Genomic DNA, 13,350 nt, shown 5'->3' with positions numbered 1-13,350 from the left:
TCAACCCGCAAAATGATCATTTGTACATCAGTTACTCACCCTGTGTTACACTGAATTCATGAAGAAGTTTTTCATGCATGCCTCCACGGTGAACAAAGAATCCAAAAACGGAAAAGAGTCTTGATGAATTGAAGTCATAAGAGTCCGTGTTTAACAACAGCAAAACTATGTCAAAACATCCGATGACAAACTCTTGCACAAGTCGTACAGTTTAATCCAAGTCTCATTTATGCAGTTGTGTGCTCAGTACTTTCTAAACAGACAGCTAGGAAACTGAAGAGAAAGTCAAACTTTACTACGCTCTCTTTAAAGCCAGACTCCACTGACAAAAACAGAAATTTTACCTCACTGAACATGGGAGCTGCTGGTCTACACCTGCCTAGATTAGTTAGTTTGTCTTATTGTTTGACTTTGGTCAATCTGATCTAACGCTTTATAACAGCAAAGTCACACACAATAACACAAACAAACTACCAATCAAGGCAGTGGTAGACCAACAGATCCTGTGTTCAACGAGGTAAAATCACAGTTTTTGTCAATGGAGTTTGGCATTGAAGTGAGCATAGATAAGTTTTACTTCCTGTTTTGTTCCCAGTCAAAAAGGACTGGCTGTTTGGGAAGTACTGACACACGACTGGATAAATTAGACCTGGATTAAACTTCATGAGTTGTGTGAGAGTTTGTATATGAATGTTTTGATATAGTTTTGTTGTTGTTAAACACAGACCCCTATGACTTTAATTCATCAAGACTTCACTCAGTTTTTGGATTCTCGGTTCACTGTAAAGGCATCGGAGAAAAAAATGTGGCACATTTTCAGCTGCAGATTCTGAGTGCTTGGAAGTATTTTTCTTAGTACTGACTCAAGATAAGCAACAGTGCCCATGTTGATCCTAATGCCCTGATCACACAGAACGTGTTTTAGCAGCTGGAAGCAACTTTTTGAAGTTGTTTTTAATGAGAATGAAGCTTTTTGCTCGCGTTTTTTTGCACTAAGCGCCTGGTGTTTTGCTGGAGTGCTCTGAACTCCTCGAGTTGAGAAAACTTCAACTCAAAGCAGAAAAGCGCCCCACGTCATCTCTTTTTCATGATCTTTTTTTTCCCATTGTCCAATCAGATGATGTGAGAGGCGGCAGGTCTTCTGTGGTGGTCACGACAACAAGTTTACAGTTGGTAAACTATGAGGGAGAAACTAGTGGTAGCTGTTGCTGGATACACAGAGATATACGGCCCAGCAATAGACAGCAGGTTGTCAAACTGCCCCAAGTCGTCCTAAAATATGCCTGGAAATGGCCATTATGGAGGCGAAGCTCCTGGACCAACTCCCATGATCCACCCTCTTTTTTAGGGTCTCATGTACCCACACAGATCTCTGTTTCCCTGTGCCCAACAAACTATTTACTGACAGCCTCTCACCCTCAACCAGAGCTACAGCAAGTTCCCTCTGCCTCAACATTTTAGGAACTAGATACTGATTACTGTCAAACAACTAAAATAAATAAACTGTAGCTTGATTACATTAGTTGGTTAGATTAAGGAGTTGAGTCCGTGGTTGCCTGGCAACAATGAAAAGGTGCAGCAAGCGTTTTTTTTCCCCCCGCTAGTGGCAGTGCAGCGCATGTTTCTGTGTGATCGGGGCCTAATGAAGGAACATATCAGATGTAGCCGAAATGACCTGGCCCAGCATCGGCATGCTGGAAGAAATAAGTCGGACCACATCTGGTTGCCTGAATCGGCTGAGACTCAAACCACAGAATCAGGCAATATAAACTGGTTCGATTGAGGCTGCTGCTGATACTGCCATCACTGGGATCACTCAGTGCAACGGTGTAGCTCCCTGATGTTTCTTTACAATAATGGACGTCTCTGACACAGAGGATTGGCTTCAGAGTCAGTACCTGTTAATGTAAAGTAAGATTTATTTTTGTGAATATATATTTTATAGATTACCTTCTTGGGATTATTGAGATATTTTACATAATAATGATAAATCTTCACAATTCATTGTAGATTTTAGTTATGGGATGTGCACAGAGCAGTGGTGTAAGGTAGTTACGATGAGCCCCAGGGCACATTATTGTGACAGGCCCTAACGCACGCTGGTTACTAGTTATAAGGTGTACACGCATGAACACACACACCACTGGCAACTGTTTAATACTAATTTAATCCAATATAATACTCACCACCAGGTTTCCTATGACCATGACCAACATGAACACCAGGATGCAGAGGGGCTGCCCGGCCACTTCCATACAATCCCACATGGTCTCGATCCACTCGCCGCACAGCACGCGGAACACAATAAGGAAGGAGTGGAAGAAGTCCTTCATGTGCCAGCGAGGCAGCTGACAGTCGATGGAGATCTTACACACACAGTCCTGGTAGTTTTTGCCAAACAGCTGCATGCCCACCACAGCGAAGATGAAGACGATGATGGCCAACACCAGCGTCAGGTTTCCCAGGGCGCCCACCGAGTTGCCGATGATCTTGATGAGAGTGTTGAGAGTGGGCCAGGACTTTGCCAGCTTGAAGACTCGTAACTGAGGAAGAGAACAAATGATCCTGAATCTTTACCAAAAAAACTGTTGGGGGAATTTATAAAAGGATTGTGCGTGTGGTGAGAAAGCTGCCCGTCACCGATGTGCTTAACAGCATCAGAAAAACACTGATTTGTAATGTGAAACTGCTTCATTCAGTGTTTTTACCTGTTTTAATCACCTGGGCTGTTTGTTTTGGAGAGGAAGAGATCTCTGTGGATATTTTGGCTCACAGTAAAAACCTCCTGAACAATGAACACTGAATGAATTCTAACCAGGCAAAGTTTCAGCTGGTTGTAATCTGCAATCCTCACCGCTAGACGCCGCTAAATCCCCCTAATTCTTCCACACTGTTACTTTAAATTTGATGATGGATTATAAGATGTTTAGAAGGAATAAAAATAGCCTGGAAATCCAGACCCTAAATCTTTCTAGATTTGGGTCTGGATTTCCAGGCTATTTTTATTCCATGAGTAATGAAAATGGCCCAACTCGAGGGGCGGCACCAAGCATGCATTTGTAAATATCACTGCACGCAACTGGATAACACTACGACCAATCAGAACAATACACAGGGTGACGTATACGCTTAGCTACCAGCGGAGCTAACTGGTAGATTAGACTCTTGCCATATCCGGTCAGCAAAACAGCAAAAACGTCCTTCTTGCAAAGGAAAGATTCGAGTGCCGTCTTCTGTTCCTCTTTTAGAGAAAAAGCCAAGTCTAACTCGTTCATTGTAGCGGCCAAAACCGTTTCAAACAACTAGTGTTCATCCGTAGCCATCTTGCAATGTTTACTGACTGATTCTGGACTTCATCGTTGCAGCGCTGTTGTCATTTGTTTAGCTCACCTCTGGCCCGCCTATATCAGATACACCGATGTGATTGGTGCAGCTCGGTTTCATGGGCATAGGTAATGAGTAGGGATGCACCGAATATTCGGTAACTGAATATATTCGGCCGAATATTGCAAAAAAACACACATTCAGTATTTGGTGGAATAAGTGAAAAGCAAGGCCGAATAATAGCAGCGTGTGTTAATGCAATCAAACAGCGTGCGGTGACGGACGGAGTAAAATGTCGGCAGCGTGGCGATATTTTACTCCGTCCGTCACTGCACTCGCATTTGCGACTAAAAATAGTTTTGTTCGAGCAAAATAAATCATTCAGCACGCTGTGCGAGTACAGATTTCAACCAGCAGCAGAAACAAAAGGCGAATCCCGCTGGTTGTGGGTTGAACAGGGGTCACAGACACAGACAGGAATGTATTCCTGTCAAATACAGCGGCCATAGGCTTACCGGCGACAGAGAAGTCTGGCTCCAATAATATCCTCTTCTTGGCATCATGACCGCCCAAAAGTACCTGGACAGCCGAGCCGTGGCAGCACACAGGTATGTGATGTGTCAGAGGAGAAACGAGCCGTTCACATTTCTCTCTTTGTGGCAGGTAACGGTCCACAAACCTCACCGCACTTTAGGGACTGTTCTTGACTTATCAAGGGACTGTTCTTTACTTGTCAGGGGAGGAGGGTGGCTGGTTGGTTTTTATTTTATTTATTTATTTATTTTATTTTGATCCCCGCTATGTTAATCACTTATTGATGCCATTTTTGAAGTATGAATAAGTCAATAAGTAATTTATTCCATTGAAATATCATTGATGTATTATAGAAAAGTGATTTATCTTTTTATAAATGACAAAAGGCACATCTGCCTCATTTTCGCTGTGGTATCCTGATACTACTCAGAACCATGATATTTTCACTGGTATTGTACCGTGGGTCCCAATTTTGGTACCGTGACAACACTAATCTGGAGGGGGTTCATCTGCAAAAACTAATGAAAAACTAAACAACGGTATTCAGTATTTGGTATTTAATTTTATTCGGCTTTGGCCACAAATTTTCATTTCGGTGCATCCCTAGTAATGAGCATCATTACTGATTGCCAGAGTGACTCGCTGAGCAAATTCAAATTGTGCTCTCGCGAGAACTCTGGATTTCCAGGGTAGAATAAAAAGGCAAACAATGCCAAAACGTTATAATGAAAAGGCACATTTTTTAAAAAAATGTACGAGTGAGAGTTTTACCAGTCTGAAAGATCGCAGGACAGACAGCCCCTCCACATTAGACAGACCCAACTCCATCAGACTGAGGCAAACAATGACGCCATCAAAGATATTCCAGCCCTGTTGGAAGTAGTAGTAGGGGTCCATGGCAATCAGCTTCAGCACCATCTCAGCTGTAAAGATCCCTGTGAAAACCTATAGCGGACACAAAGGGACATAAAAAGAGTAACCGGTGGAAAAGTAACAAAAGCTTTTCTTGTTGCACTTACTCATATTTGTAACAATGGATAAGGACTATGGGGAATGTGGAATATGTTGCTTGTAGTGACCCACAGAATTATCAACACCCAACTCTGCAGTTCCCCTCCATGTGCATTTTAGTGTCTTTTAGCTCATTGTTTTGATTTTATGGCCCAGAAATATACAGTACTGTTTGGTTCAGTCTCACCGCTCTTATCAACCTTGTTTTCAGCAGCAGGACCTTGCAATTTTCTCTGCACCACAAAACATTGTAGTTTCCCTTGAGTTTCACCGATCAACATCATCAAACTCCCTTCCTTGTGTCTGGTTGTGAAGATGCAGACCTGTGACACGAATGTCTCACGTATACCAACATAAGTTACTGCTAAAGACCATGCAAGGCGATTCTCTCAAATTCTGCATGAAAGTAAGGGTATGCTGTTTCCCATTGCGTGCAACATTGTGCTTGAACACAAACACTTTTCTATTGCAGAGCACACCCACAGAGTGGCTTTAACATCTTGACAACAAACTAGACAAATCACCATAGGGGCACTTTATCCTGTTAAAAAATCACCAAGATACTATTCTAAACACCACAATACATGTTCCATCAGGAATCTGATCTGAAATCAGGGAGAAATTTACAACATCGGCAACCAAGATTCCATGTATCCCTGATGTAAGCATGTAGCTACATGTAGCTGTTAAGTTGCAGCTGGGAAATGACTGAGTATAGTGGCATTTTCTCCAATAAAGAAATTGCACATAAAAGCTTCTAAACAATTTGGGGCATCGGTAGCGTAGTGGATAGTGCCGGCGCCCCATGTACAGAGACAACGCCTCGCTGCAGCGGTCGCAGGTTCGACTCCGGCTTGCAACCATTTGCTGCAGGTCACCCCCCGCTCTCTCTCTCTCCCCATTTCACTCTGTCCTGTACATGAAATGCAAAAGCCCAAAAAATAATCTTTAAAAAAAAAAAAAAAAAAGCTTCTAAACACAACTGGACATGTTCCAGTAGAACTATGATCCAAAATCAGGGAGAAATAAACAAATTCAGCAAAGAAGATTGTTTCCTTGACATAAGCATGTATGTAGCAGTGTCCTTGACTAACCTTGAGTGAATGACCGCTCATATCAGCACTTTCTCCTGTCAAAAATCACCAATATAGTATTCTAAATACCACAAGACATGTTCCAGTAGGAATATGATACAAAATCAGGGAGAAATTATCAACATCGGCAGCCAAGATTACATGTTTCCCTGATGTTAGCATGTAGCTACATGTAGCAGTGTCCTTGCAGCTGGGGAATGACTGACTCGAGGAGCACTTTCTCCCTTTAAAAATCACGCATAAAATCTTCTAAACAAAAAAGAAAGAAGAAATGATCAACATCCTCAACCAAGATTATTCCCTGACATTAACATGTGGCTACATGTAGCAGTGTATGTAATGTAATCACTGGCAGTACCGTGCCCAGAGCCGGTAACCATATAAAGAATTCCTTCACAAGCTGACGTCAGTTTGTTGGAAGCAGAGTATTCAGAATGTTCTAAAGCCTGAGGCCACATTTAACATGAACATCTGATATTGTAGCATCATATATGAGACAGAAAACCATAACAAAAAAGTTACGGTAAAGGTCAAAATGAAAAACTAGAAAACACTAGAGTGGCTACTTCTGCACTGTGACTGTTTTAGGACCCAAATGTCCATGTAGTTCAAGAGAAAATATCAAGTATTACTTCCATTTTTCTTTTTTAAAGTAGGGTTTTAAACCTGAAGTCACCAGCAGAGTCTAGAATTTACCAGTAGAGGGAGATGGCAAAATACAAATGAGGGAATCAGTCCCCCCTCCTGCTAAAAATACTCCCTCTTACCAAGGATAATCGCAAATAGTCTAAAGCAAAACCTTTGACAATGGATCAACACGGCCCTGTTTGACCTTAAGCCCAGCACAGCAGCGGCTATAAAAAACTCAGCTGTCTGATATAGAAATACATTATCTGAATGAATGCTTTCCTCTTTACTGTCTTCTCAGAGAAGCTTTCAGTCCTCTCCACTGCTGACCCAACAGCACTCAGGTTAAAGTGTCTTAAATGTTGGAAACCTGCCCACCCGAATCACTGAAAGCCCCTTACCAGATTGCCCACTGAAAGCATGGTGTTGAACTCGTCAGTCATGGGGTAGTGCTCCAGGGCCATGAAGAGGGTGTTCAGCACAATGCATATGGTGATACCCAGATCCAGGAAAGGATCCATCACCATTAACTTCACCCACTCCTTCATCTTCAGCCACCAGGGGCAGCAGTCCCATATCAGGTACTTCTTGGCGAATGTGTACCAGCAGGGATGACACTTCTGCCTCGACACCTCCAGCTCTGTAAGGAGACATCAAGGTGAACTATTTATGTGCAGGCCTCTTCTTAAAATCAAACCTGTGCTTGCTTTTCCTTTTTCTAACACTTGTGGACACAACCTGAAAGACTCAGCATGTACAACTCAGAGTGTGATGCTTCAATCTGTCATAGGTCTCTAAAGATAAGGGCATTATCTTTAAAGAAATAATTCGTCATTTTGGAAAATTCACTCATTTGCTTTCCGGCTGAGAGTTGGTTGAGAAGATCGATACCACTCCTGTGTCTGTAAGGATTTTTTTTCCTGTTTTTTTTTTTTTTTTTTTTTTTTTTGAAGTTTTGTTTATTTCAATTTTCAGGGCATACATGAATCAGTAGTTCAGTGTTTAAGTTTCAATGCTCATTTCTGGACAAGAAAATATACATAGGTAAATACCTCTATACCTGGAGAGTTGGAAAGATAGTAATAAGGATGATAGAAATTAAGTAAAAAAAAATACTTAAATGAATTATATAAATAATTTAATTAATAAATAAAATAATAATAATAATAATAATAAGAAGAAGAAGAAGAAGAAGAATTATAATAATAATAATAATAATAATAACAACAACATTAATAACAAGTATTATAATGATAATAAATAGATACAGAAATAATAGACAAAATAATAGATAAAAATAAAATAAATACAGCCTTGGTAATAGTGATGATAAAACTTGAGTAAAAAAGATTTAATAAAATAAAAAAATAAAATAAAATTAATATAGAAATATTTAATATAAATATATATAAATAATAATAATAATAATAACAATAATAATAATAATAATAATAATACAAAATTCTAAGTAAATATTAATTAATTAATAATAAATAAATAAATAAATAAATAAATAAATAAATACAATTTACAGTTTAAAAAAAAAATCCATGAAGAAAGGTAACATTGTTTTTAAGGTAAATATGACACTGCACTCAGCAGCTGGTTAGCTTAGCTTAGCATTAGACTAGAAACAGAGGCAAACAGCTGGCGTGACCCCGTCCAAAGGTAACAAAATCCACCTACCGCCTAAAGTTCACACATTAAGTCATTTTTCTTAAAAAACAGTACAAAAACGGCAGTGTAAAAAATGACAAGTTGTACTTTTACAAGGGTTTATGGTGACGGCAAGACTCCAGGAAGTAAATTAAGCCAACCAAGAAATAGTCTAGCACACAACCCCTTGTAAAAACCACAATGTGTTGATTTTAGACTCCAAACAATTAAACAGAATTTAAAAGATTTATTTAACTTAAGAGGTTGATTTAATGCCTTTAGACAGAGCCAGGCTAGCCGTTCCCAGTTTTGTTGTCTGGTAAGAGCTTCATATAAATCGTACAGACAAAGAACAGTATTGACCTCCTCAGTGTGACTTTTGTTAACAAAAACTATGACAAAAAATGTTTGTCAACAGCCTTTTTTTTTTTTCCGAAAGGGACACTGACAAGCACAAAATAGATCTTTGATGATAAAAACTTTGGCAAAATGTATATTTTGTTTTCATTGATGAGACAAGATGTAACAAATGTTAGTGGTGGGCTATCAGACATTCACAATGAGACAAGAAAACTGAGTGAAAAATTATTTCATGAAACATTAGAAAATGTTTTAAACTAGGAAGCTGAGAACGGCAGTGCTTGCAATTATTTTCTAATGCCGTATGAGTGGTATGAGATCAGTGCTCCAAGTGGCTGGTAAAGGCCAGTGAATAGTCTGCGCCAGGATGTTTCTCACACCAGAGCAACGTCACCTGTTAGCACTAATAAATTTACAAAGAGAAAATATTTTGACTCAAATATAATGACTTTTTGGGCTCAAACTACGAGGCATAAGAATGACTACAATGACCAGCATGTTGTCTAAAAACTAACACTACATCAAAAATAGCTGCCAAAATGTGACACTGGATCTTCTCATCTAACTCTCAGCAAAAAAGCAAATAAGTGTATTTTCCAAAAAATCAAACTATTTCTTTAATATCTAAAAGGACTCACCACCCATGGCATCGCTGAGGAAGCTGACAGAGCTCAGCCCTCTTTTCCTTTGCACTGGAGGAGGCTCAGTCACCGTCGGGGAAGGCTGGAGGAGATGTCTGGGTGCTGTCTCCTCTTCAGCGGTGGGCTTCTGGTAGACAAAGATACACCCAAAAAAGAAATACATGATTTTGCTCCCCTTTTAGCAACGAATTGAGACCTGCTTCACTGTTAAAGGATTCTTTGATCACACCCATCACTCACAGCGTCTTCCCTGATCCTCTCCATGCTGTAGGCAGGCATGGAGGTGGGAGTGTGCAGGCCCAGAGTGGTGACTCCATTGTGGTCCAGGGAGATGTTAAGTCTGCCATTGACGTTGAGGCTGGGGGTGAAGATTTGGGAGCAGTGGCTCCGTACACTGCCTGTCCTCCTCTTCCAGGGCGTTGCTGTGGAACTGGTGCGACTCCTGATGGCGTCCCCATGAAAGCTGAACTCGTCGTCCCCAAAATCAGCCTCTGAGTTGTTCCGTGCCCGGAAAGCACTGAAGATGCTGACCTGGCTTCCTCTCCTGGTGCTCAGGGGGTGAGAGGAGAGCGTGGCCAGCAGAGGGTGGACCGGGAGGGGAGACAGAGGAGGCTACAGAGACACAGAGGACACATTAGCTCCTGTGGCTTTTCATAAGAACATCAAAGACTGGGCGGACAGTGTGAATGTTGGGTGATGTACCATTGGTTCATCCAGTGGGTCAAACTTCTCTTCAGCAGCTTCCTCTGCTGTTTCCTCCGACAACGTCCTGTGCGATCTTCTCCTTCTGCTGCTGCTTCGACGTATGCTGCCTGTCTTCAGACAGAATGGAGACAACTCCGGGGACAACACTGAGTCTGTATCCTGCGCTTGTTGCCTTTTTACTGCCAACTTCACACAAAAAAGAAATGATGTTACAGGAGACAATTTTTTGCTTGACTTCAATTAAAAATATGAAAATCTACGTTGCACCCACTCTTTGCTCTCTGCGAAGGTGCTCCATAGCCAGCTGAAACTCCCTCTCCTTCTGCCAGGCCTCAGCGATGGTCGCCTGATTCTGCTCCTCGTAGGCCATGGCCACCACAGCCAGGATGAGGTTGACCAGGTAGAATGAGCCTAGGAAGATTACCAGCACAAAGAAAACCATGTAGGTCTTCCCTGCTGAGCGCAGCGTCTGAGGGAGCAGATATGAAATCAGTCATTCACATGTTTAAGAGTCGTGTTTTTGTACATTGGCATAATGTACGCTTATGGACAACATTTGACTCAAATGTTCTCATTTTACAGCTAAATAGGACACTAATCAATTGTTTATAGTGTCCAACACCTTAAAATTTCCAGACATTGTGTATTTAAAAACATTGGAAATACTTTTTCGAGTGGCAACAAAAACCTTCCTGTCTGTATTCAGATTGTTTTTTAGTGGTTTTTAGTGGTTAGCACCATCAACAAGAAGGTTCCTGGTTCAAACCCGGTGATGGGAGATTTGAACCCCAGACTGGGAGAGCCCTTCTGTGTCAAGTTTGCATGTTCTGTCTGCGTCAGTGTGGGTTACTATGGCTTCCTCCCACAGTCCAAAGACATGCATTCATTCATTTTCCGTAACCACTTGAGGGCTGGAGTGTATCTCAGCTGACACTGGCTGAGAGGCGGGGTCAGGTTAATTGGTGACTCTAAATTGGCCGTAGGTGTGAATATGAGCGTGAATGGTTCTGTCTCTAAAGCCCTGTCACCATTGAGCAGTTCAGTTAGATACGCTTTTTTCCCCGTTTCCACTGTAAAAAGTTGTGGATGATACCAATGGAACCATTCCGTACCGTCCCCATTTTTGTTACCCCCTCTGTTGGGGTACAGGGCACCCAGATCTGGTACTAAAGATGGAGCTTTGAACACTGCAGTCTGTTGATTGGCCAGTAGCGAATGGCTCATGTAACCACAATTCATACTGTGGAGAGTTTTACATATAATAAACTGTAACTATAAAATGAAAGGATGCTTTGCTGCAGCAGCTGGAGTTTGAGAAAAAACTAACTTCATTCCCTGGGCCGACTGCTGGTGATTTTTAAGGTGGAATGTTAACTTGTAATGTTACTCAGTGCATGAGGTGACAAGATGAATCCATCAGCACACCTTAAATTTCACTGTGACAACTTTGACTATCACTTTAGTTTTATTGTCTCTCTTGGATGACATACACTTTTAGTAATGAGTGGATCTTCAAACGTTGAAAAATATATGTTAATCTTGACCGCATTACGTGAACTGCATTTATTATAATCCTCCCTCAGAGAAAAAAACAGCATCACTGAGTGTAGTTCCTGTGAGCTACGGCAACACTTAACCTCTGAGCTTACTTCAGAAGGACTAAATGCACAAACCTGCTATTTTTAAATATCCCATGGAGAGAGACTCACTGCAGCCTGTTTTATTTTGTTCTGTGCAACCTTGTTCTGGGGACGATAAATGAGGTGCAGACTGATAAAGGAGGAAGTACAGCAAGTGCTGGACGGAGCAGTGAGTGACAACAACCCCGCCCACATTTAAGGGTATGGTTTGCAGTGGAAACACTAGGGTCTAGGTACCATGTCTGAGGGGTTATGTTTGATTCCAAAGGTACCATACTGAAAGTGTTTGGTGGAAACGGGACTTATGTGTCAGCCCTGTGAAAGTCTGACAACCTGTCCAGGGTGCACCCTGCCTCTCGCCCAGTGTCAGCTGGGATAGGCTCCAGCCCCCCTGTGACCCCCAACAGGATGAGTAACATTATTACATAAATTAACACATTACTACTACGTACAGTAATAACGTTACTAGTAACGCCTTCCTGCCCAAAAACTGATCATAACCAACAGAAACTGTGGCCAGTCTAAGAAAACAGGTTGTAAACAAAAAGAGAGTTCCTTTAAATATTATCATTTGACATTTGATTGAGTAAAACTGTATTTGTGGGTCTATAGAAATTTCAAAATCACAGCATATCATCACAGAATATTGGGAAATTAAAAAAAAAATCTGCACCTGGTGAAACAGTTTCTCCCAGTAGTCTTGTGTCATGAGTCTGAAGAGGGCCAGAAAAGCCCAGCCGAAGGTATCAAAACTGGTGTAGCCATAGTTTGGATTCCTCCCTACTTTTAGGCAGTCAAATCCATCTGGACACTTCCTGGAAAACAAACAGTTGAAAGGATGAAGACAGATGATTATGGGACAACACTGATAATAACAGAAAGGCTTGCACATTTAAATCAATGGCAGCATGGGGCAGATAGCGTGCGGCCTGCTTTACCAGAGCTAAAAACATCTCCAGTATCTACATGTAGCCTCGTGGCCTTTGACTCCACAGGGGAGAGAAGCGGATGAGTCAGTAAGTACATACACTGCTATCAACACCATTATTTCAACTCAACAGGGCACTTGAAATTCGCTCCAGGCATGAGGAGCACTAAAATGCACTGCAGCAAAAGGGATTATGCTGAGCCAGATGGATATCAAATTGCAGTTCAAAAATTTTTTCCAGCTCCCTGCCTCCCTCCATCTCTGATCTTCATTGTCAGCATAGTGACATTACAGCAAATATTTAAGTCCGGCAGCTGAGAACAAGCTGGACTGCCACGTCAATCTGAGTGCAGAATAATTTCGTAATGGCTGGGAAACAGCTGGGCGACAACAGCTGTAGATGTCACCAACCAGCCAGCTAAGCAGGAATGCTCACTAATATCCAGCAGTGAGGACAGAGGAGGCTGCGTGAGGCCAGCGACATCTTCCTGTCAGGCTGTTCCTTCCCTCTGCCGCACTGCTCAACCTGCCACCAATCTGTGCGCCTCTTTCACTCAATTTTGGTTTGACATATTTCAACTGTACCCTGTTGTTTTATCGCAGTCGACCACTTTTCAAAGCGTAACACATGGTACAGATAAACAGGAATAATAATTAGAAAAAAATGATGTATTCAAGGACACTTTGTCAGCCTTTAACATAAAAGAATGAATGATATGTTCACTTTGTTGGATGATTCATCTAACCAAGGTTTAAGTCTCTGAATGTTTTATGTGTAGAGCTGAAATGATGAGTAGATTAATTGAGAAATATTAATGAGAAACTATTTT

At 41.4% G+C, this 13,350-nt stretch overlaps 1 protein-coding gene across 1 annotated transcript in view; it reads right to left on the bottom strand.

Moving 5' to 3' along the window:
- The window catches only part of LOC117272115 (sodium channel protein type 2 subunit alpha-like), an 81,912-nt gene that overhangs the window by 38,043 nt on the left and 30,519 nt on the right, over positions 1-13,350 (bottom strand). Inside the window, exons 9-16 of the mRNA XM_033650869.2 lie at positions 12,266-12,407; positions 10,224-10,421; positions 9,950-10,138; positions 9,488-9,859; positions 9,245-9,374; positions 6,992-7,230; positions 4,630-4,803; positions 2,187-2,543 (exon numbers count right to left, since the gene is read on the bottom strand). Coding sequence (XP_033506760.2) covers positions 2,187-2,543; positions 4,630-4,803; positions 6,992-7,230; positions 9,245-9,374; positions 9,488-9,859; positions 9,950-10,138; positions 10,224-10,421; positions 12,266-12,407 — 1,801 coding nt within the window. The remainder of the gene's footprint in view (positions 1-2,186; positions 2,544-4,629; positions 4,804-6,991; positions 7,231-9,244; positions 9,375-9,487; positions 9,860-9,949; positions 10,139-10,223; positions 10,422-12,265; positions 12,408-13,350) is intronic.

The sequence above is a fragment of the Epinephelus lanceolatus genome, chromosome 12 (genome assembly GCF_041903045.1).
Source record: "Epinephelus lanceolatus isolate andai-2023 chromosome 12, ASM4190304v1, whole genome shotgun sequence".
Taxonomy (NCBI): domain Eukaryota; kingdom Metazoa; phylum Chordata; class Actinopteri; order Perciformes; family Serranidae; genus Epinephelus; species Epinephelus lanceolatus.
The sequence above is the reverse complement of the archived record's forward strand: the minus strand, read 5'-3'. Positions and strand labels throughout refer to the sequence as shown.